The sequence below is a fragment of the Eucalyptus grandis genome, chromosome 7 (genome assembly GCF_016545825.1).
Source record: "Eucalyptus grandis isolate ANBG69807.140 chromosome 7, ASM1654582v1, whole genome shotgun sequence".
NCBI classification, from domain to species: Eukaryota; Viridiplantae; Streptophyta; class Magnoliopsida; order Myrtales; family Myrtaceae; genus Eucalyptus; species Eucalyptus grandis.
In genome coordinates, this window is record NC_052618.1 from 45,791,119 (window position 1) to 45,811,569 (window position 20,451).

General features: G+C 38.9%; 3 protein-coding genes across 4 annotated transcripts; all 3 read right to left on the reverse strand.

Moving 5' to 3' along the window:
• Positions 1–693: 693 nt before the first annotated feature.
• LOC104453706 (MLP-like protein 328) lies at positions 694–1,597 on the reverse strand. The gene is made up of 2 exons (XM_010068313.3): positions 1,334–1,597; positions 694–1,203 (listed from the first exon to the last, which is right to left on the reverse strand). Exons 1-2 carry the CDS (start codon positions 1,521–1,523, stop codon positions 938–940), a joined length of 456 nt encoding a protein of 151 aa, XP_010066615.2. The 5' UTR covers positions 1,524–1,597; the 3' UTR covers positions 694–937.
• Positions 1,598–10,445: 8,848 nt separating this feature from the next.
• LOC104453707 (MLP-like protein 423) lies at positions 10,446–11,673 on the reverse strand. Its single transcript, XM_010068314.3, has 2 exons — positions 11,382–11,673; positions 10,446–10,998 (listed from the first exon to the last, which is right to left on the reverse strand). The coding sequence occupies exons 1-2, from the start codon at positions 11,566–11,568 to the stop codon at positions 10,730–10,732; spliced, it is 456 nt and encodes a 151-aa protein (XP_010066616.2). The 5' UTR covers positions 11,569–11,673; the 3' UTR covers positions 10,446–10,729.
• Positions 11,674–14,442: 2,769 nt separating this feature from the next.
• Positions 14,443–20,451, reverse strand: LOC104453708. 2 transcript variants are annotated; one of them, XM_010068315.3, is made up of 7 exons: positions 19,992–20,450; positions 18,250–18,491; positions 17,991–18,113; positions 17,703–17,819; positions 17,425–17,607; positions 16,857–16,998; positions 14,443–14,996 (listed from the first exon to the last, which is right to left on the reverse strand). In XM_010068315.3, exons 1-7 carry the CDS (start codon positions 20,383–20,385, stop codon positions 14,830–14,832), a joined length of 1,368 nt encoding a protein of 455 aa, XP_010066617.1. In that variant the 5' UTR covers positions 20,386–20,450; the 3' UTR covers positions 14,443–14,829. The 2 variants fall into 2 exon arrangements, with proteins under 2 accessions (XP_010066617.1, XP_039174088.1); XM_039318154.1 differs by having other exon boundaries at positions 14,820–14,996; positions 16,857–16,937; positions 19,992–20,451.

Below are 20,451 nucleotides of genomic sequence, written 5' to 3' on the forward strand. Positions count from 1 at the left end.
GGGTGTATTTAATTCATGAAAAATAAGGTACATCCCTTTGGCCATGTGCTTTTCGATCGGCGATTCAAGTTTTCTTGGACATGTTTCTTGTATGTGGTTCTTGCATTACACAATGATATGTAATTAGAAATTCTTTCCTTCACTTAGTTTACTGAGGTAAATGATACCACATCAATTTTGATGCATGTACAAGAATTTTCAATTTTCAATGCTTGGGAACATTTTGCACAACTCTAGCGATCACTTATAAGCTGCACCTCACCATCAACGGCGAAATGGCAACAATAGTCACGATGCTGGAGTGTGGGAAATGGCTCAAATGAATTTAGACCAATTACTGAAGAAAAATATTAGTCATACTGCATAGATTCCTAATTCTAGGATACTTTCTTTTCTGGCAAGATAGGCTAAAGCTCAACTTGAAAAATCACACGGGGAACGATCAAAAATTCCGAAAAAGTCACATGAAATATGCCCAGAAATCGCTTGCGTTGGATCCACTACACTTACAAACTATAATCTTTGTCCAAGCTCATTTAACTTGTATTTCGATATCGTTATTGCCATTAAATTTCGGCATTGTCACGATGTGATTACTCTTATCCTCGTGCACAACTGGAGTGGTTACGCGAACGCGCTCGAAGTCAAAGCACTTATCGGAAATCTTGGATATTCATTTATGCAGGGATCAAATCAAAGATTGTACTAACTTCCCCATAACCAAATCATTTTGCAAAAACCACGAGGTTTCTTATTGCAAGCACAACTAAACACGAACATGATACACGATTCTGATATTTCCAAAACCCAATTCAACTTCACATCACCTGGTGAACCGACTTTACTTATTTAATCAACATACATTAAAGTACTAGATTTCTCAACCATAATAAGGCACAAACTTCACATATGATCAGTCATGCCACGATCTTCACCCTCATGCGCTTAAAACGTGAGCATCGATGTCCTTGGTCATGTCGATGAAGAACGCCATGTACTTGTCGGGGTTAGGGTCGCTCTCCTTGTACTTCTCGTACTCGATGCTCAACTTAGCCAGACTGCCTTTCTCCCTCGGGATGAGCTTGCATACAGGCTTGTAGACCTTCAACTCGTCGAAGACGTCGCCCTCGATGCCATGGAGGGTGAATGACATGTTGTCATCGTCGAACTCAACCTTCTCTTTGAACACCCCTGATTTTCCTTCTATATAATTGCACCAGCCAAAAAAAAAAAAAGTTTAGGAGTTAGGAAATATGTATAGGGTCATCAGTTGAATTTCAATGACAACATCGAGTAAATTAGTAACTAGAGAGACGAAAATTGAATCAATTACCAACGGTGTAATTCCAAATCTTGATAGCTCCATGTTGATCCCAGTCACCTTCATGAACTTTGACTCCTTGAATGTTTTTGGAGGTGGCGGTGGGCATTTTGTGGGATTCGCTCCTCCAGATCTTGAAGAACTTGTCAGCCGGTGATTGCAGTTCGACTTCAGCTTCTAATTTTCCTTGCAATTGAGCCATTTTGTCGCAAAGATTGAGATACCAGAAATTCTACAAGTTTGTCGCCACACTGCCTTTGTCTAGAAAAAAGTGGTTTACTTGTTTCTTATATAGACTTTGGCGTTCATTTCGTCTCTACTTTAGGTCCCACAACGTGATTCACGTGGTCCAGGGATTTTTATCAATCATATCTTCCTGTCAGAATTGCCGATTGCTTATTAAAATGTATTTTAGACCAATAAAATGATATGCCTGAGCAATTTATAGCTGTGGCCTTATATATCCATCTGTCAACAATTAAATAGCTTATCCATACATTTCTCATTTTCTCATAATAAGCTACATGATTCTATTAAAGTTGCGAGTGGAAATCATCTTTTAAGTCGATTGATCTGCCAAGCCCAACTTGAAGATTATAGAGAATGCATTAAAAAAATGAAAATAGCTAAAGCTTGCCTATAGGTGGATTGGAGGCATCCTTGATGCGTTATAAGATGCACTCATCATTGCTCGAAATCGTTGTTGCAGTGCACATGTGAGAGTGTTAAGCAAAAAAAGTTCCATACTAAAGATGCGATGTAAGAAGTAATAAATTTGGCCCATAATTTATTAATTTAAACTTTTAAGTGAAAATAGTCTAATTATACTGATGAGTTTTGACATTGGCTCTCTCTGATGATCTTCACAAATGAAGATATTAGCTTTTAACAAGTAGTAATCTAGTCGATGGTTACAAAGAATTGATATCTAATAAATATTTAAAAAGAAAAAAGAAATTTCCAATGTGACTCATTGATCGGGTGGCAGATGTTGTCCCCCGCTTCTTGCCATGTTTGGCTGGGCAAAGGCAATTGAGGTGGAATTAGAAGGGCAGGTTATTCTTGCAAACGTTAGGCAAACTTGGCAAGGCCAAGAAGGAGATTCGAGCTGGGGATGTTGATGAAGAAGGATACTTAAATAAAGAGTGAGCTACCCTAACGAAAGAGGCTCACATGTGGGGAGAGGGGATTGGTTTAAGTGTTACATGCGAAGGTATTAAATGAAGAGGTTCCACATCAAAGATGTAGTGTAAGGTGCAATAATTGAATTGGCCCAATTATTCATTGGTCCAAATTTTTGGAGTGACGATAGGTCTCAAATAGATAAATCGATAGATTGAGAGTTGGGTTTTTTTTATATCTTTTCACAATCACTACAAGTGAAGGTGCGGAGTTTCTTCTATGCTCTTAACAATTGTTATGCACTAGTCTCACCATTAGGTATACTAATATTTGTTTACCAAATTGTGTATACTTATTGACATGACATAGTGCAAGTGGACATTTAATCAAGTGGGCCAATATCAAGACCCAAGGCTGGACCAAGAGTTTCTTCTATGCTCTTAACAATTGTTATGCACTAGTCTCACCTTTAGGTATACTAATATTGATTTACCAAATTGTGTATACTTATTGACATGACATAGTGCAAGTGGACATTTAATCAAGTGGGCCAATATCAAGACCCAATAATAAGCCAACCACGTCACTTAGTATAAAATTTTGTGAATTAGTCCCCACTACAATAAGTAATCCTCTGTAGATATTACCATTCGCATGCTAGGTTAATTTCATTGAAATGTCCTACTTCATATAATATATTGCAGCAAGGCCATCAAATACCTTATATTATGCCTGTTATGACACATTTAGTCCAAAATATTTTTTTTGCGATACTAAAATTCACAAATTTGTACGCAAGTGTTACATTTATCATTCTAAAGATTATGTGAAACCTGAAAAGGGAAAGTCTTCAGCTGCAATGGGGACTAAAGAAGCTCTATTGCGTCAAGAACATGGCATTGTTGATGCTGCTACTTGGATTAGATCTGGGCAAGCCACCCAAGCTTCTAGCTCAACCGGCCATGGACGCCGCTAACTTTGAAGCCAGATCTGACCTCGAAGCTCACAATCGCTACGGCCAAATCTGGCAGGTGGTTAAACAAGAGCCGACAAACACCACCGGAGGTCCAAGCGGTGATGGGGCAGCGAAAGACAAGCGCCAAAGGAGCTTGGGCCAAGCAATTGTCAACTGGAAGACGATGAATAGTAACTTTTAATGCGACGAACATTAACTTTGAAGACGATGACCAATAACTTGTGATAAATAGTACTTTGAATTTTCTTTTTTTATCTTTTTAATCTTTTTCTGATGTGGTGTGCCACATTAGCGGCACTTTTCCTTGAAAAAATATTAATAATTCTATGTCGAATCCACGTGTTCTACACAGAACCCTAACAAAGGGTAAATATATTAATTAAATATATATCTAGAGTTTTTGGTGTCAAAAAAAAATCTGGTACAATTGGTACAATCTATAATTTGTTATGACTATTTCATATACACTCAAGTTTTTGAGAAATATGGATATTCAATGCGTATAGTTATCTTATTGGCGGACAGCCCTATTAACATTTGTTGCCGTGATAGTGGCCTGAATTTGCATGTTCACAAAAGAAATTGCAAGCGCACTCAACTTAGGAAAAGTTAGATTCCATCCGAAGAATCCAAACGCACCCTAACCATCTCTCTATGCTCCCCTAACACCAAATGCGCATCTCTCCCTCCAATCGTCCCCATCAATGGCGACCTTTGCTGCTTCACCACCTACCACCGGTGTCGATGAGGGGTCCCCTCTGGCGTATATAGTGAATTAAGGCCTCCGCCGACACCTTTCTCTCTCTCTCTTTTATGAGTGGAAACTGAGCTACCGTCAAACTTGTCATGAGGCCTCGATCTCGGTCTTGTCACCTGTACCAGATATTCGTTATGGCAACACCATCTACAAGAGGCACCTCCTCCAGATATTCCCCTGCCATCGACAACTAGCCACCATCTTGACAGTGATGGTCAGATCTCGACGAGGCCTCGATGTCAGCTTCTAGAAAGGGAGAGCAAGAGACAGGGGTGGTTGGGATTTGATTGTTTATGTCGAGAATAAACTAATACAGTGGACATCTGTCTCGATACAGTGGATAAGATAGCAGATGGGACTATTAAAAAGGGACAAAACATCCTCATTTACTCCTTTAGGTTTTGCTTGGGAATCGAGGGAGAATGGAGGTGATGAAGATTAGGGTTTTTTTTTTTTTTTTTTTTTTTTGAACAGGATGAAGATTAGGGTTGAAAATATTGAAAAGTTTAAAATTCTGATGAGAAGGAAGAGAAGCGAAGGTTTGGTGGGTTTGCTTCCGTCTTTCCTCCCCTTCTTCTCTTCCAAACAGAGCTTTAGGGCGAGTCCACCAAATTGTCATTGAAGAAAGTCACCCTAGAAATTCAGCTGATCATAGGCTCATCCTTGGTCTCCCTGGATAGAGGATGACCATTCTCTCCCGGCAACTTCCGACTCATTTCGTATGCTTCCTATAATATACTCTGCCTCTTAAATTTGCCTAAATTTGCAACGAAAGAGATGCTAAAGCGATGCTTTCTTGGAGGTGGAAACTTCATGAAATAGCTCGAATGAAAACATAGCAGGTATTCTTAATAAAATAAAAAGTGACTAGAATATTACCTCGGGCGATGCGCGAGATGGAGTAGGTTTAAAAAAACAGTTCTAATTTGTAAATAAAATGGCAAATCCATCTAATATCTTTTAATTTTTATTTTGATCAAAAGAAAATGTACATAAGTCGATCAACAATTGCTAGTCTAAGTTAATAATGCACTAAACCATCTTTCATTATTTTAAATGTATTCAAATTATCATATATAAATCGCCCCGTGCTTGGGCACAAAAAAGCTCGTGATCAATCATGTGATTTTAATTCGTATGCAATATAGAAAGGTAAATTATAATTGGCAAAGGAGTCGTATTTAGCATAAAATAACCTAGACAATAATCAAAATTAACAAATCTATTGTAAAATTCATTATCAAACATCATGAGTGGTTAAATTAGGTAAGCTATCAAAATATTATAAGATAAATATAGCATGACCATTTCATTGGACGAACGTGGAGAGAGTAATATGTATAATTAAAAAGTAGGAACATATAATTACAATAGCAGCTAAAGTTCTCATTAACTATGATTTTTGTTAGGTCCACTATTAGTGTAAAAAATAAGTCACACTATCACCTAGATTGTTGAGGAGTGAAATAAATTTGTTACACTACTATCTTCATGCGGACGTGTCATCCATCTAATAGTGTTTGTGTAGAAAGTTTTTTATACTAATAGTGAACTTAATAATAATCTTTTAACTACTAAAAAAGACTTAAAAACTCAAATGATGAATATATGACATGCTTTCCATTATAGGGAAAATTATTCAAAAAATTCTAAACCTATTGGATTTTGATCAATTCAATCATAAACCTTTCAATTGTGCCAATTAAGTCCTAAACTTTTACACGTCTTGCCATTTGAGTTCATTCGGCTAATTTAACCAAAAATATTTAACTTGAATGTCAATAGTGCCACATAAAATAGCAAGTACTAACATGGATAATTTTTTTATTATTTTTTTATTCTTTTCTTTTCTTTTCTTTTCTTTTCTTTTCTTTTTTCTTGTTTTCTTTCTTTTCCTTTTTTTTTTCTACCAAGCCTGGCAAGGTATCAGCGACCCTCACCGGTTGGAAGGAAAAAAAAAAAGATTTGTTAGCGCATCAAGGAAAGGAGATAGATGAAACAAGAAGTCGAGACCATTGGCTTCAATACCATATTCAATTTGGGAGGACATCTTCTCAAAAATTGAAAATTATTTTAAAACGGTGTTAATCACATTATTAAGCATCAACATGATTGTATCTCGAGAAGAAGCGGGAGATCTTATACTTGATTTATACTTGGCACAATCTTTTGAGATCAAATCTTGATTGAAATCTATTCAACAATTGATGTGGATGACATATCTTCGACTGAACTTGAGACGAAGGTTTAGCCTAATGCAAGAAAAACTAGCCGATAAGATCATCCTGCCAGACTATAAGGAAGCAACTTTCCATGACTCTCCATTTTAAACAAAGGAAAACCCTAATTTTGACTGGATCAGAGAAGTAGACTATGTCTCATACAGGCGGCTACACGCAAACAATTGCCTTTCTTTCGATAATGCTAAAGAAACGCAATAAAGACATCATAACAAGTTTATAAGATTAATCTACAAAGCATAAGTGGATGTTTAAATAATTATTACGTCCTACTTGAGTGTTCAAATTGAAGATACAGCATCGATTTATAAACCGTGTACTTTTAATTTTTTAATATTGTTACACATCAATCTTTGATTTTCAGCTAACATTATTTTTATTTTTTTGGTAAAAGGTAAGTAACATTATTTTAATTTTTTAATATCCACCTATATCGATAAAAAAAAAATTTACATATCTCATCTCTTTCTGTTTATTTGCTTCTTCTTTTTTTAATAAGATGAGGTCCTGAAGAAGCTTTGGCCGAGTGTCGGCCAATGCATCTGAGCGCATGATAGATGAAGTTACTGTATTGAAAGCTAAAATAGAATAATCCGTGTAATTTTCCTAACTTATCGCCTCAAATCTGCACACTTGATTGCGAGTTGTGGTTCTATGGGTGTACCATGGAAGGAGGTCCGCCATTGACTGAAAAGAATTGCTAAATACCGTGATATTACATTTTGGACAGCTGTCGAGACCATATTGAATTTCACACCAAAGTCTAGGAGTAAATTGCTTAAATTAAAAAGTTTAAGATTGAATTGACATTTATGCAATAGGTTGTAGACTGACCGAACGATTTATACATTATGAATGCATTTGATTACTAATCGGTGGTCGCTTGAAAATGGAGGGAATATCGCACTGGGAATTTGCTAAAGAATCGTGGGTGACGTATCTTATAATTAGTACTAAGTCGTAGGCTTAGCTTTATCAAACAAGTTTATAGATGAATTATATTTAATGAATAAAAAAAAAAGGAAGGTGCTTGTTTCAATAATTGCATTCACTATGTTGATGTAATGGATTATATGCTATATTTGGTGGCGACTTGTCAATCCAACCATCGGATTTTTTAAAAGTATCGAATTGGAATCGTCAGTTTGCCAAACAAATTTAATTGTCGACTGTGCAATCTCGTGATTCATGGTACTTTAACTGTTTTCAATCAAAGAAAATAAGGTACATTTGAAATTAATTTTGTCAAAATCTTCAAAGCAACGCTGTAACGATTAGTTGGGAGACAGTAAATGGTGCTCTGAAAGTGAAGGTGTCGATAGATTTTCAAAGTGTTATTGGGGTTAGGTTTGTGATTGAATCCGCACATGTTTGGTAGATAGAGGAGTGGAAGGCTCAAAAAAGTATCTTATGGTGTCTAATCCTAGACCAGGAGGGTTTCTTATTAGAAATTATGGTCTTTGAAAAAGTGTTTACCAACTAGAAAAGTTTTAACTATTTAGTTTTCGATCTTGTACATTCACGTTTTCTTAATCAATGTCCAATCTAGTCATTTTACTTTTATAAATTTTTTAGACAAATCCATCCGACAACAATCTAGCGAAATCCAACCAACATGACCGCGGAATGTGATGAGGATTAAATTTTTTCTGCTGATTGTCTATGTGAGCATCTATATTGGTTAAAATTTATAGGCATCATATTCTGACGCTGTTCAATATGGGTATATTTTCATACCATAGTGCCCATATAGGTGTCCATATTGACTAAATTTCATCCATGTTATGCTGAGAAGCAAGAGATTTGGTGGCCATGGCTGCAACTAGTGGGTTAAGCAACCATGGCACAAGCACAGAGAGAGAGAGAGAGAGAGAGAGAGAGAGAGAGAGAGACGATGGCGACTTGAGCTGGCATGGATGGCGACTTGAGTTGGCATGGTAACTGTTGTGGCCTCAGTATACGAGATCAGTGACTAACTCCAAAGGAGCAACGACGGCACGCACGGTGGAGAGGGGGAACTGTGGTGGCAGGTGTGTTAGTTGGAGCAAACCTATCAGATGGGGAAAGAGTGTGGGTGGATTTTGGGTTTTATGGGAGTAAGAGTAGTTTGGGAAATGGATGCGTGTGTTGGATGTGTTTTGAGTGATAATGTGATTTATGGTAGATGAAGATCACCATCAAAGCATGAAGAACATGCCATCAGCAAAATATGTAGATTGAGATAGATGAAGTTCATAGCCAGAGACATAAAGAAACACCACTTGCCAAGGCTAAAGGACATCGAATAGATAAAGTTCACCACCAAGATATCAAGGACAAGCTACCAATCAAGGATAAAAGCCTTCAAGATGGGAGAGATTCACCACCGAAGCATAAAGGAAACATACCAACTAATGATAAAGAACTTCTTAGTCCCACCATTAAGGAACTTACATTAAAAAAAAAAAAGAATTGGGGCAGAAATTAGTTCATTTGAGGAAAATCTCACATACTCACCAAATTCAAATCTTCTATCTTACAAATGAGATTACACCTCTATTTCTGGAGAGATTTTGCTAAACAATAGAAAAGACTCTTGAAGTCCGAGAAATTGAAATGACTCTGGGAGTATTTACATAATTAAGACTCTTGAAAGTAACAGCATATTAAAGGTTAGTAAAAACTAGGACTTGAGATCTGTAAACTAAGCATAAAGATGATTAATAATTAGGACTAAATGCATTTAATGCATTTATCTAAGGTTAAATGCTTTATAACTTGACTTTATCCTCCAAATTTGTCCATTGATTTAGGCAGTCAAATAAACACCTTGAAAGATCGAGAAATAGCAAAGGAAATCGACCAAAAATAGCCTCTAGTCTCTAGGTAGTCAATTAGTAGCTTCAAAGTTGACCAAAAATAGACTCTAGTCTCTAGGTAGTCAATTAGTAGCTTCAAAGTTGACCATAAACCTTGTAAATCAATATCTTAGTAGTCGATGGGCAACCATGAAATCGACAACTAGCATATAGAATCACATCTGCAAACTTAAGCCCGTCAAACCAGATTGTAGCCAAAATTGGCATTTGCTTGCAAAAGTAAAGATTGGGCTAGTTTAACAATGATAACTAAGTTAAACTTGACATAGAACCAGATGCTTTTGCATAAGAAATAAATGGTAATTTGATAAGTCATGTGTGAGTCAGAAAAAACTTGAAATCAATTGTAAATATTGATCATAATTGAAAGTTTGAAATGTGAGGAATATATTTGATTTAGGAAGTAAAGTTAGAAGATGATTTTTGTAATTTACCGAGATTTTAAATGCAACAACAAGCTTTTCCACAACTTAGCCTTTTACATTCTAAAAGAGACATCACAATTTATGCAATACTTGCCGAAGCCCAATCCGTCAGGAAGGCTGGTGGATGCAAGCCTATTTACTCACAACCTTCGATTTTTGGGCCCATTCTGATAAAGACTGCAAAGGGGAAATCCCCTTTTTGGTGTTGAGTTGATTTTGTGGGAAGGGAAACGATATTTGCATTGACATAATATATGGTACGTTTAGCATCCTGTATATAGGGGTCCGGTGTCCACTTTGACCTGGATATTTCCAATATATAGATTAAATATCTCCCAAATAAAGTGATCCGACCTAGAAGTTGGGATAAGTCTGGATAGTTTTCATTTATTCGGGAAAAGATGAATTTGTTCTAAAATCGGATATCTAGAGAACTGGTAATCAATTTGAAACCAACAAATGCTACATATCAAGACATTTTAAATCCCAAAATTTATACATTTCTTATCCAATCCTATCCAACTATATATCATGACCAAACATAGTCTCCATGAATGATGATCCTTAAATCAAGTCAACCACACATGTAGACTGGCATGTCTTGTAGTTTTTCCAATCATGGATGCATTGGAATCACATGGATGCGAACACAACCTATGAACTCAATGCCAGCTTACCTGGAAAACATGCCATGGATCAAATCAGCGCAAGTGGGAACGTTATACAAGCAATCTTTTGACATGGCCTTTTAGAAACTTAAAAACCAACACAACATGAAGTTTTTTTTTTTTTTTTCATTTGAACCTTTTGATGAAGTACACACACTGACTCTATTAAGCATGGTAAAAGGATAAGAACTAGAAACGCTTGCCCTTCAACTATAGATAATAGATGCTTACAAATTATTTAACAAGGAAAGCGGGCGATCGATATCTACTAATCACTGCAAACTAACCCACACCCCTGCATTTTACCAAAAAAAAAAAACCCACACCCCTGCATATGCCATAAACATTTCTGTTTTAAGGTTTTAGGGATTCTGGACAAGGTAATTGTCCACCTCTTTGACCATGGTGATCAAGAAGTCAAGCTGAGGGTGAGGATCAGGAACTTGTTCATTCATCTTCTCATATTCAACGCTCCACTTCACAAAGTTATTCTGTCCCGTCGAGACCAGCTGAATGGTGGCTTTATAGCGAGCAAAGTACCTGGTGACCTCTCCGCCAATGATGTCGAATGTAATCGACTTGTTCCCCTCGTCTATAGCATCTATCTTGTCTTTTGCAACGACAGAATCACCTGCTTATACATTCCATGCGAAACATAAGTTCGAAAAATAAATTACTAGCTAGGTCAGCAAATTTCATATAGCACCATATGGCGATCAAGAAGCTATATAATATTTAGCATGATTATCAGTGAATATTTCGGCTTATAACAAGGAGAGAATATACATCATAGTATACAAACTTGAGATGAAAAATTATAGGTGACCAACATAAATCTCAATGTTGTGGATAGGACGAGACCATGTGATTTAAGATGTGATATCGGGTTTTGCAGATAGTTACTCTTTTTGGATGAGGATTACTCGCTCAATCTAAGGAAAATAATCATCCTAAGTGAGAACAACTGGATTCAATTCGGCCTTGTAGAATGATTGATTTCTAAGACATGCTTACCGAGGAAGTAAGTCCAAAGCCTCACAGAGCCAACGCTCTTACCATCACCTTCAATGACTTCGATGCTGCGCAACTTGTCGGGGCTGATTTTGGGCATCAAGTCGGTCTTGTTCTTGTAAACGTCGAACAATTTCTCTGGCGAGGACTTGATCTGTGCTTGCTTTTCGAGCTTACGCGTCTGAGCCATGCTCTTGTCACAAACCCTAGAATTATGAGCAACCCACACCAAGAATAGAAACCCAATAAACAAGATCAAGATGTCTTGGGCGAGTGATTGAAATAATTGTCTTGCCTTTAAATAGACATTGTGACATTAAAAGAACGGCTAACTATTTTTTTTAACTAGTTAAAGGAAGAAATGATGGTTAGTTCTGTTGGCATTGGATTCTCTCTCTCTCTCTCTCTCTCTCTCTTAGGTGTCTTCACTATCATAGCGGCCACAATAAATTACCCAAAGAAGGAAAAAGAAGAAGATGACGATGATTAAGTGCCTTTCTTGATAGAGAAAAAGAAGAAGAAGAACATGATGATGGGGCGCTTTTCTTGATAAAGGAGAAGAACAAGGAAGAAAGTTGAGGGTCCTGAGGCGAAATTCAGATACAAAACAAAAAGGGAGTGATTCTCCCATGAAGATAACGAGCATCCATACAAGTATTATTCCCTTCCGCGGCAATCTTGTAGGTGTTATCTGTGAGCTAGGTGAGGCCGCGCTTGGACAGGTCTAGAACAAGTCTGGAATCTTATATACAAGGATCGCCGTTATAGACTAGCCTAGCTGTTCATGAAATACTCGAACTTCACTCTTTATCTACTCTATATGAATTCGTGGACTATGGATTTAACTATTAAGATCGATTTGGATATGACATCTTATACTTGATTTTACCGGTGGACACTTGACTATAGTAGTTCAAAATGTAATTTGAGTAGCCAAACCTAATTTTACTTTTAATAAATACATCACTTAACGGGCATAGCATCTTGTACCATATGACAAGTTATTCATGGTTTGAGATATTCTAGTTTTGGACTTGTAGTCATGCTAGAGAAATCACTGATGGAGCTACACCGGATATAGCATCTTGAGCATTTTAAGTAGAATTGCAATGAGTCTACGACCCCATATAAATCAAAATGGTGTCACAGGCGAAAGGCTGTCTAAAAAGTCTTCTTTGTGGTTTAGTCTATTTAGAAGAACAGTCTGCTAGACACTCGCACCCTTGAGGTTGATGATTTTCCCCGTGTTATTCAATTTTGTATATCCATTAGGCTCTTTAACACGGCATACGTAAGTCTTCCATGAAATTGCGGCAAACTTGTTTGTCACATCATCTTTACGGATTTGGAATTAAGCAACCATGGGGATGATTTGGCGATCCGAAAGATCTCTACATGTCGGAGTGGCATTTGGTTTTTGAAGCATTATTTTCTTTATGTCTAGATACCTCGCATGGCATTCTTCATCATTAGTATAGGGGAGTCGCTTCTCCGGAAAAAAAAAAAGATCTCTTTACATAAATTAGATACAAAATGCAGTTTGCAGTCAATCATACACTCTTCATTCCATTATTAAAGTCATAAAACTGTTGTTTTGCAGGAAGCTTTTACCTTGTGGAATTGTGACCCCTCCATCTCTGGCCGAATTATGACTCTCTTTACTTCCACTAATCAAATCCACAATGCGTGCTTCACCACGCAAGTAGTGACGTTCACTCGAACTGACATCAATGCCCAAACTTTGGAAACGGCACGTACAATAGCAGAGAGGAAATAATCACATTTCTACTCAGTCGATTTCAGGTCGACATTTTCGACGCAATTACTAAGATTCCAAAGTACTTTCGAGTTAAGTTACTCAATCCATCCTGAATTCGCCGTGCTCGTATTCAGCCTGTCTTTGATACCGAACTTTCCCTGGGAAAGTTGAGAACTATAGCAAATCTATCTGTCAAAATATCTGCATCATGTGGACTTCTAAATGTAATCAAGGCGAGTGGAGGAATATGAGACAAGTCAAAACCAACATCATCCCAAACTTCTCGAATTGGTCGTCCTTTTGTTCTCAAATAATCAGGCACGAGTGGGTCTTTACAGAGTTCTCCACTTTAATCGACGATAAATTTAGCAATAGATGCGAATTCGATTCTACCCGTCACTTCAAACCGCTTTTGTTTGCGGCCTCCATATTCTCCATTATCAAAAAGGTTTACGTTAGCTCCACTAACATCAAAAAATAATGATCTTTACCCCCAAAATTGTTAATTAATCCGAGTAATTAAAAATACTTGCATTTCTATCAGGTAAGCCAGACAACCAGGAGATTGTTCTACCTGAAGGGAAGGAAGCTCAGTTCCAATGCCTATGCATCCCTAATTTCAGAAAATCACTGAGTATAACTTATACACCTTAACATCAGTTCACTTCTGCACTTGGTCATTAATGAGACACTAGGCAATTAGATTATGCAGATGAATGTGAATGCACAGATAATGTAAAAATGCAACTCACTTTGTTGTGCATCAAAGATCTTCCGTTAGGTTAGCGCGTGCGTTGAGCAACACGATGAAGTGAAATAGTAGCTCCTACACGATGGCAGGTCAGCATTCTTTGTTAGACTAGTGCTGGTCAGACCCAAGAAATTCGAGGGGAGGCAACGGTTGGAAGTCCCCCAAGGTTGCAGGACCATATTAAGTAACATAATCGGCTGAAGAGTTAAGAAGCCTCACAGAGATGAGTATAGACCAAAATCAAAAGACTAGCTATGGACAAGCACATAAAGCATATTTTTTTCTATTGGCAATCACACACGCGCATGGGCACAAATTGTGTTTGAAAAGTACATTTCTCCTTCCGAGGGAGAAGAAATGTAATCAAGAATCTCAACAACCACAAGAAACAAACATCTGATGCAACAGAGGAAACTTGCAAGTGCTGAAGCAATCCTGTTGAATAGGAGATGGTAAGCTCTTTAGTGTGGTCTACACTAAAGGAAGAGACTGAGAGCCAACAATCTAACCAGGCAAAAAATTATCACATCGTTAAAGAATGCCTTGAGTCCATGTTTTATTTCCCAAATGGGTCAATTTTCTGTGTTTATTTTCCCCCATTGTGAAATATGCAATGTCCAGAGCCAAGAGGCAGATCATTCTCTATCCTCTTTATCATGACTATAGATCTTTACTATCCAATATACATTGTTATATGACCATCCTCAGAATAAAATAAAGGGATGGCAGCACCTACGCATTTATCTATGTTCTTCTTCCCTAATGTCTCCTCATATATACAGATATACACGTACACATAACAACCTATAAATTCATACACAAAGGCAGAACCCAGAAGAACCACTGCCAACCATCCGTCAGCAGGACTCATTAAGATTGATATTCTGCAATAAAAGGATGTCACGAAATTCTTCAACCAAGAAACATCAAGATACCTCTTCTTACTTCTTGAACAAGTCCGGAATATCCTTCTTGGAACTGACAACAACTGGGGAAGAGGATAAGCCGCTTTGTTCATGTGAAACCAGCACATTCTTACTCATTTCCTCATCATCTTCCAATTCATATGGAGGTGAAGAGCCACATATTTGCACAGTTAAGCTTCCAGCTGCACAAAGCCATCAACGTGGGACCATAAGAAGCACCAGAAGGTTAGGGCGTGTATGGTTGTGTTTTTAAATTTTGTTCATGAACAGATTTTCTGGTTTTTTGTTCCCAGGAACAAAAAAAGAACAGAAACGCGTTTATTTGCGTTTTTGTTCAAAATGTTTTTTTGTTCCAGGAACAAAATTAGAACAGCAATAAGAAACAAAAAAAAGTTGTTTTTTTTCTAGAAACACTTTTGAAGAACAAATTTTCTCTCTCATCTCTTTTCTTTTCTTTTTTTCTTCTTCTTTTTTTCTTCTTTTTTCTTTGACCGGTCGCCGGCCTCGGCCATGGCCGGCGACCAGCCGTTGAGGGTCGGTGACCTCGCTGAAGGGTCGCCGGCCCCCGGCGAGGCCTAGCGTTGCCGGCCCCTAGCGAGGCTCGGCCTCGCCTTGGCTGGGCGAGCTCGAGCTCGCCCGGATCCGGCAAGGCCGAGCTCACCCAGCCACCGGCGAGGCCGAGAGCCTCGCCGGATCTAGGCGAGCCCAATCTCGCCCAACCAAGGCGAGGCCGAGCCTCGCCAGCGGGGCGAGGCTCGGTGAGCTCGGCCTCGCTGGATCTGGGTGAGCCCGAGCTTGCCCAGCCAAGGCGAGGCTGAGCCTCGCCATGGTTGGGCGAGGCCACTGGCCCTTGTCGCCCAATCACCGGCAATGGTTGAGGCCGGCGACCAGCCAAAAGAAAAAAAAATAATAAAAGAAACAAAAAAAAAAAGAATACAAATTTATCAAACGTGTTTATATTCATTTTTTATTCCCAGAACAAGTTTACCAAACACATCTTTCTAATCAAAAATTGTTCCCCGAAACCTGGAACACTTTTTGAACAGAAATACAAACAAACGCGCCCTATTAGCTGCTACAAGAACACTATATCGCCATTCATCATACATGCAATGACAGCCAGCATTTGAAATGCATTGACATGATAGGATTTTTTATGAAAATGCTATCCATCAAAGGATGTCCGGACCATTCTTCTCCTTCATCTTCCTCACCTTTTTACTCTTTAACAAAATGAAGGAAGAGATACTAACATGCAATTCTTCACAATTCAAACTTCTACGAAGAATATAATAGCAGTATCAACACATGATCTTTTGTTGCAAAGAGACAATATGAACGGCTGTTTCAAAAAAAGGGGTAGGGGGGAGTTTTGGGAGAGTCTACTTCCAACAAAGGGAAGAACCAGACTGACAATTTTCTCTTTACTTGTGAGATAACATGGATTGATTTTGTTGGACAAGGGACACATATTTGCCATTATTTCACAAGATTCTCAACAGATTAGGTTATTTTACAAATTTCTGGAACCAATACCTAATATAGTGACTATAGCCTCTTTTTCAAGCCAGGTTATTTTTCAAATTTCTGGAACCAATACCTAATATAGTGACTATAGCCTCTTTTTCGAGCCACTGTAGGACATTGTTACTGAATTGTATGATTCATAATTCAAAAACTGAGCCTTCAGATTAACAATTTGGACCTCAGTCCAACCACCTAGCAGTGAGAGATCTCATCCAGCATGAGCACTTGACAAGGAAACAATTAGCCAAACATAGCAGTAATTTAGCATCACTTAACCCTGAGATAGTACATGAGAGACAAAGGGGAAATCGACCGCATTTTTTTGGTGGTGGTTGTGGGGCTGCAAAGTCTATCTAACATATGCATGATATAGAACTTTTAAACGTTGAGGACCATTCAATCATGTAGATTCACCAATCAATAACTTTGATGCAGATATAACATCAACTTGTGCATGTAATTCCCACAAGCAAGGAGTGAAAGACAAATGTATGTACAACATTCTTACTTCTTACCCAGTACTAGTGCAGCGCCAATCCAGCCAGTGATGCCCCACCTTTCCCCAAGGAGTAACCATGCAAAACCTGCGCCCCAAACTGGTTCCAACCCATAAATTATAGCAGTTTCAGTGGCAGATACATCACACATAGCAGTAATCTGCAAAAAATAATAAAATGTGATCACGAAAAATGCGCTTCTAATATCTGATGCTTGAGGGGCAAAAAAGATGCCACAATGATTGAAGATGAAAGTGTTCTGGGGATGCAGCATCTGAAAAAGCACTTATTACTTTGAAGAAGTGGGGTGCTTCAGGCCTCAATTGCAAAGAGCCAGCCTATAAATCCACTTCTCTAGAGGCAGCCAAAGAATAATGGCTAGAAAAATAAGGGCCTAGGGGGAAAATAACATAAGACAATAGAAGCTTCTCTTTGTAGCAAACTCTTGAAAGCAGAGGCAGCATGACATACTGGTATAGCAGAATCTAAATCAGATGATAATATGGTTATAAAATCACATACCATGTCAAACTAACTTGAGTTGCAAAGAAGGAAAAAAAAGCCAAGCCCAGAGAGGGGGGGATACCTCTACCCATAAGCACAAACCAGTTGAGAATATGCCTGTGTAAAGTGCTGGTATCCATGGAAACTGAACCACAGACTCCCAAATCGTTGGCCAAGTCCAAGACGATGCATCAAATTCTTGGATGCCACCAACCCAGCCTCCAATCAAGTACCACAATGATGATGAAATAGCAATCACACATACCTGATGAGAGTTTACAAATGTTTGTTCACATAAACAAGAACCAAGCAGCGATGCTGTTACTTGTAAATGTTGAACAGAATAAGGTGTAAACAAACCTCATGTCCAAGCAGAGGTAGGAAGTTCCTTTTATCCGTCGCTCTGGAAATGCGCTCGGTTCTTAACATATGGATCCCAAAGAATACAGCACTCAAGAAGTTTAATAGATCTCCGACCTATTATTTTCAAGCAAAACTGCTTAGACAATTCAAACAGAAGTTTATGGAAAATCATCTTGATGGCCTCTTAGAAATTATGATCCAATGGACTTGCTTGTGCATGTCCTTCATTAATTGCCCTATCAGTCTAGAAATTTTTCCCAATGTTGAAGCACTAAAGATACTTACACATGGAGGCGATCCACTTGATTCCAGCATTGCAACACCAATAACAGACAAAAAAGCTCCAAACCATGTGCGAGTGGGAATTATTGCTCCTAGCATACCATCGAGCAATGGAACCACAATAATCTGAAAATTTTAGCCACAATACGTTGAAATTTGTGCCTTAACATACTATTTTAGAGCCAGCTGCTCTTCAGCAATTACTAGACAATATAAGGCTCCGGCCAAAAAAGAAAAAGAAACACATTATTAAGGTACTCACAGTTAGCATAGACAGAAATGTCGCACGACCAGCATCGGATGTGAGTAGACCAAGTGCTTGCATAAGATATCCTAGACTAACCCAAATCCCCAACTCTATTCCTGCATTGCGTGTCTGTACATCATCCCATGATCGAATCACCATGGGGACAAATGGAATCGCTGAAACAGCAAATCTGACAACATTAAAAACTGCAGGATCTGTGACTGATTCGACCTCCTTCACAACTGGAATGTTACTCGCTACACCACAAAAGAACCAAAGACATATCAATCAGAGGTACAAAAGAGACAAACTGGAAGAGTCTAACACGATTCAGAGACATAGAAGCATCAACTAGACAAACTCAAATTAAAAATCAAAACAAAACAAAATAAAAACAAAAGCATCTAGCTAAACATCATAAAGAATAAGGACACTTGCATTTCCACTTATGCAGATGACTCCATGCCTATTAAATATACATGACTACTGGAAAAAATCAATATGCTAGCAGTTGAAATTTTCTTCCATTTTTCAGAACTAACAAAAATCGGCGGTTTCCCCCAAGTCATCGTGCATACAAAGAGACAGATATTTCACGTAACATATAAGTTTTCTAGTAAACTAGCATCCTACTAAAAGAAACTAACGATTCAATTAGAGAAATAAAGTTCTAAAATTAGCTTGGTAAAGAACTTCTCATATATGAAGCCCCACAGAATTCCATCCCTCATTCCACCAATCAACATTAGTTGAACCATCAGACCTCATGAGACTTCGGAAAGTAACAGCTCCTAATCTAAAATGACGTGCTCTCACTTCCATGTCTCTTGCAGCATTATCTGACCAAAATCTCCAAGCATAAAAATTTTACAGATATCAAAGGTTTCATGAAGATAGACACATAAGGTAAGATCCACACATTTAACCATGAGCTTAAGATTTTAAATGGCGTATTGAGCCTCATTAAACTTTTGCATGGCAAGCAAAATCCCATTTTCATCAGATTGGGATAAGGAAGAGATGGTCTGTGAAAAGTCAAGATGGACCATTACCAAGCCTAAAGGAGCTAGTGAGAAGAGCTTGTGAGAGTATGAAAGTGAAAACAACAAAAACAATCAAACCTTTATCCCATCGAATGGAGGGGTGGGACCTAATCAACTGTCTATCTTACTCACTATGCTGTATTTTCATCAAAATTTAAGAGTAAGGGCTCAAATCGCTTTCGTTCCAGATCTCTAGAGTCATCATGGTCTATCCTTTTATAATTTGCGCCCATGTCATAGATTTGCATCTTCAAAGTAGACCATCTCAAGACCCCTGTTCCGAACCACCTCAGACAAGCTTCTCTCATTTGACTTCGCCATCTTTCTCAATACACTCATATTTAATCGCATCTTTCCTCAAGCACCTACATGAGCGATAAAGAATTCCCATCTCCGCCGCAATATCTTTCTACACACGTTACCGCCTGGCCATTCAGCCTTCCATTCCACCAAACATTGTAGGCCTTCTTATAATCTTGTTAAATACACAAACAAGCTCAGGTGCGAAAATAAAATCGTGCCCCAACCATTAAATATATTACTCCACACTCCATCCATCCGGAATATTCAAGCGCCGCTTCCGAAAAGATAAGGCGCGAAACGCCGCGCCCAAAGCGAATCGATATGCGTCGATGGTTCCCAAAATGTTCATCCGACTTCAAAGCAGCGGCCAAAATCGAAAAACGACGAAGAGCTCGAGAGAGCGCGGCTCACCGTAAATGAAGGCCACGACGTTGAGCAGCACGATGCTCCGGACCTTCTTCGAAGCGAACAGCATCCTCCGCCGCGGAGGCCGCTTCCCCGGCGGCGACTCGGAGATCAGAGATCGCGGCCCCCGAGAGGCGTCCGGAGCGGAGGCATGGCGGCGCTGGCTCTTCTCATCGGGCTGCTTCGGCCGCGAGCGCGACGCGGCTAGTCTCTCGGCCTCGCGCTTTGGAGGACCTGATCGAGCCGCATTTGAAGAGCTGGAAGGAGGAGGACGGGGAGGGTCGCGCAAAGAGCATGCGACGAGATGCCGCCGGGGTGGCTGGGACGAGCAATGGCACGACGACTTCGTCGGCGACGAGCGGATCGGGCTCCACGGCCACCCGCACGGCGGCGACGCCATTGCCGAGAAAATCTCTCTCTCTCTCTCTCTCTCTCTCTCTCTCTCTTTGTGTGAGATCGAAAAGGC

Bases quoted from the DNA above. Each gene is read 5' to 3' on its own strand.
- LOC104453706 (XM_010068313.3), bottom strand. From the start codon at position 1,523: ATGGCTCAATTGCAAGGAAAATTAGAAGCTGAAGTCGAACTGCAATCA. The intron at 1,204-1,333 runs GTAATTGATTCA...GCAATTATATAG, and splicing joins GATTTGGAATTACACCGTTG to AAGGAAAATCAGGGGTGTTC.
- LOC104453708 (XM_010068315.3), bottom strand. From the start codon at position 20,385: ATGGCGTCGCCGCCGTGCGGGTGGCCGTGGAGCCCGATCCGCTCGTCG. The intron at 18,114-18,249 runs GTGAGTACCTTA...TAAAATTTTCAG, and splicing joins CATTTCTGTCTATGCTAACT to ATTATTGTGGTTCCATTGCT. The intron at 17,608-17,702 runs GTTTGTTTACAC...AACTCTCATCAG, and splicing joins TACCTCTGCTTGGACATGAG to GTATGTGTGATTGCTATTTC.
- LOC104453707 (XM_010068314.3), bottom strand. From the start codon at position 11,568: ATGGCTCAGACGCGTAAGCTCGAAAAGCAAGCACAGATCAAGTCCTCG. The intron at 10,999-11,381 runs GTAAGCATGTCT...ATGTATAAGCAG, and splicing joins GCTTTGGACTTACTTCCTCG to GTGATTCTGTCGTTGCAAAA.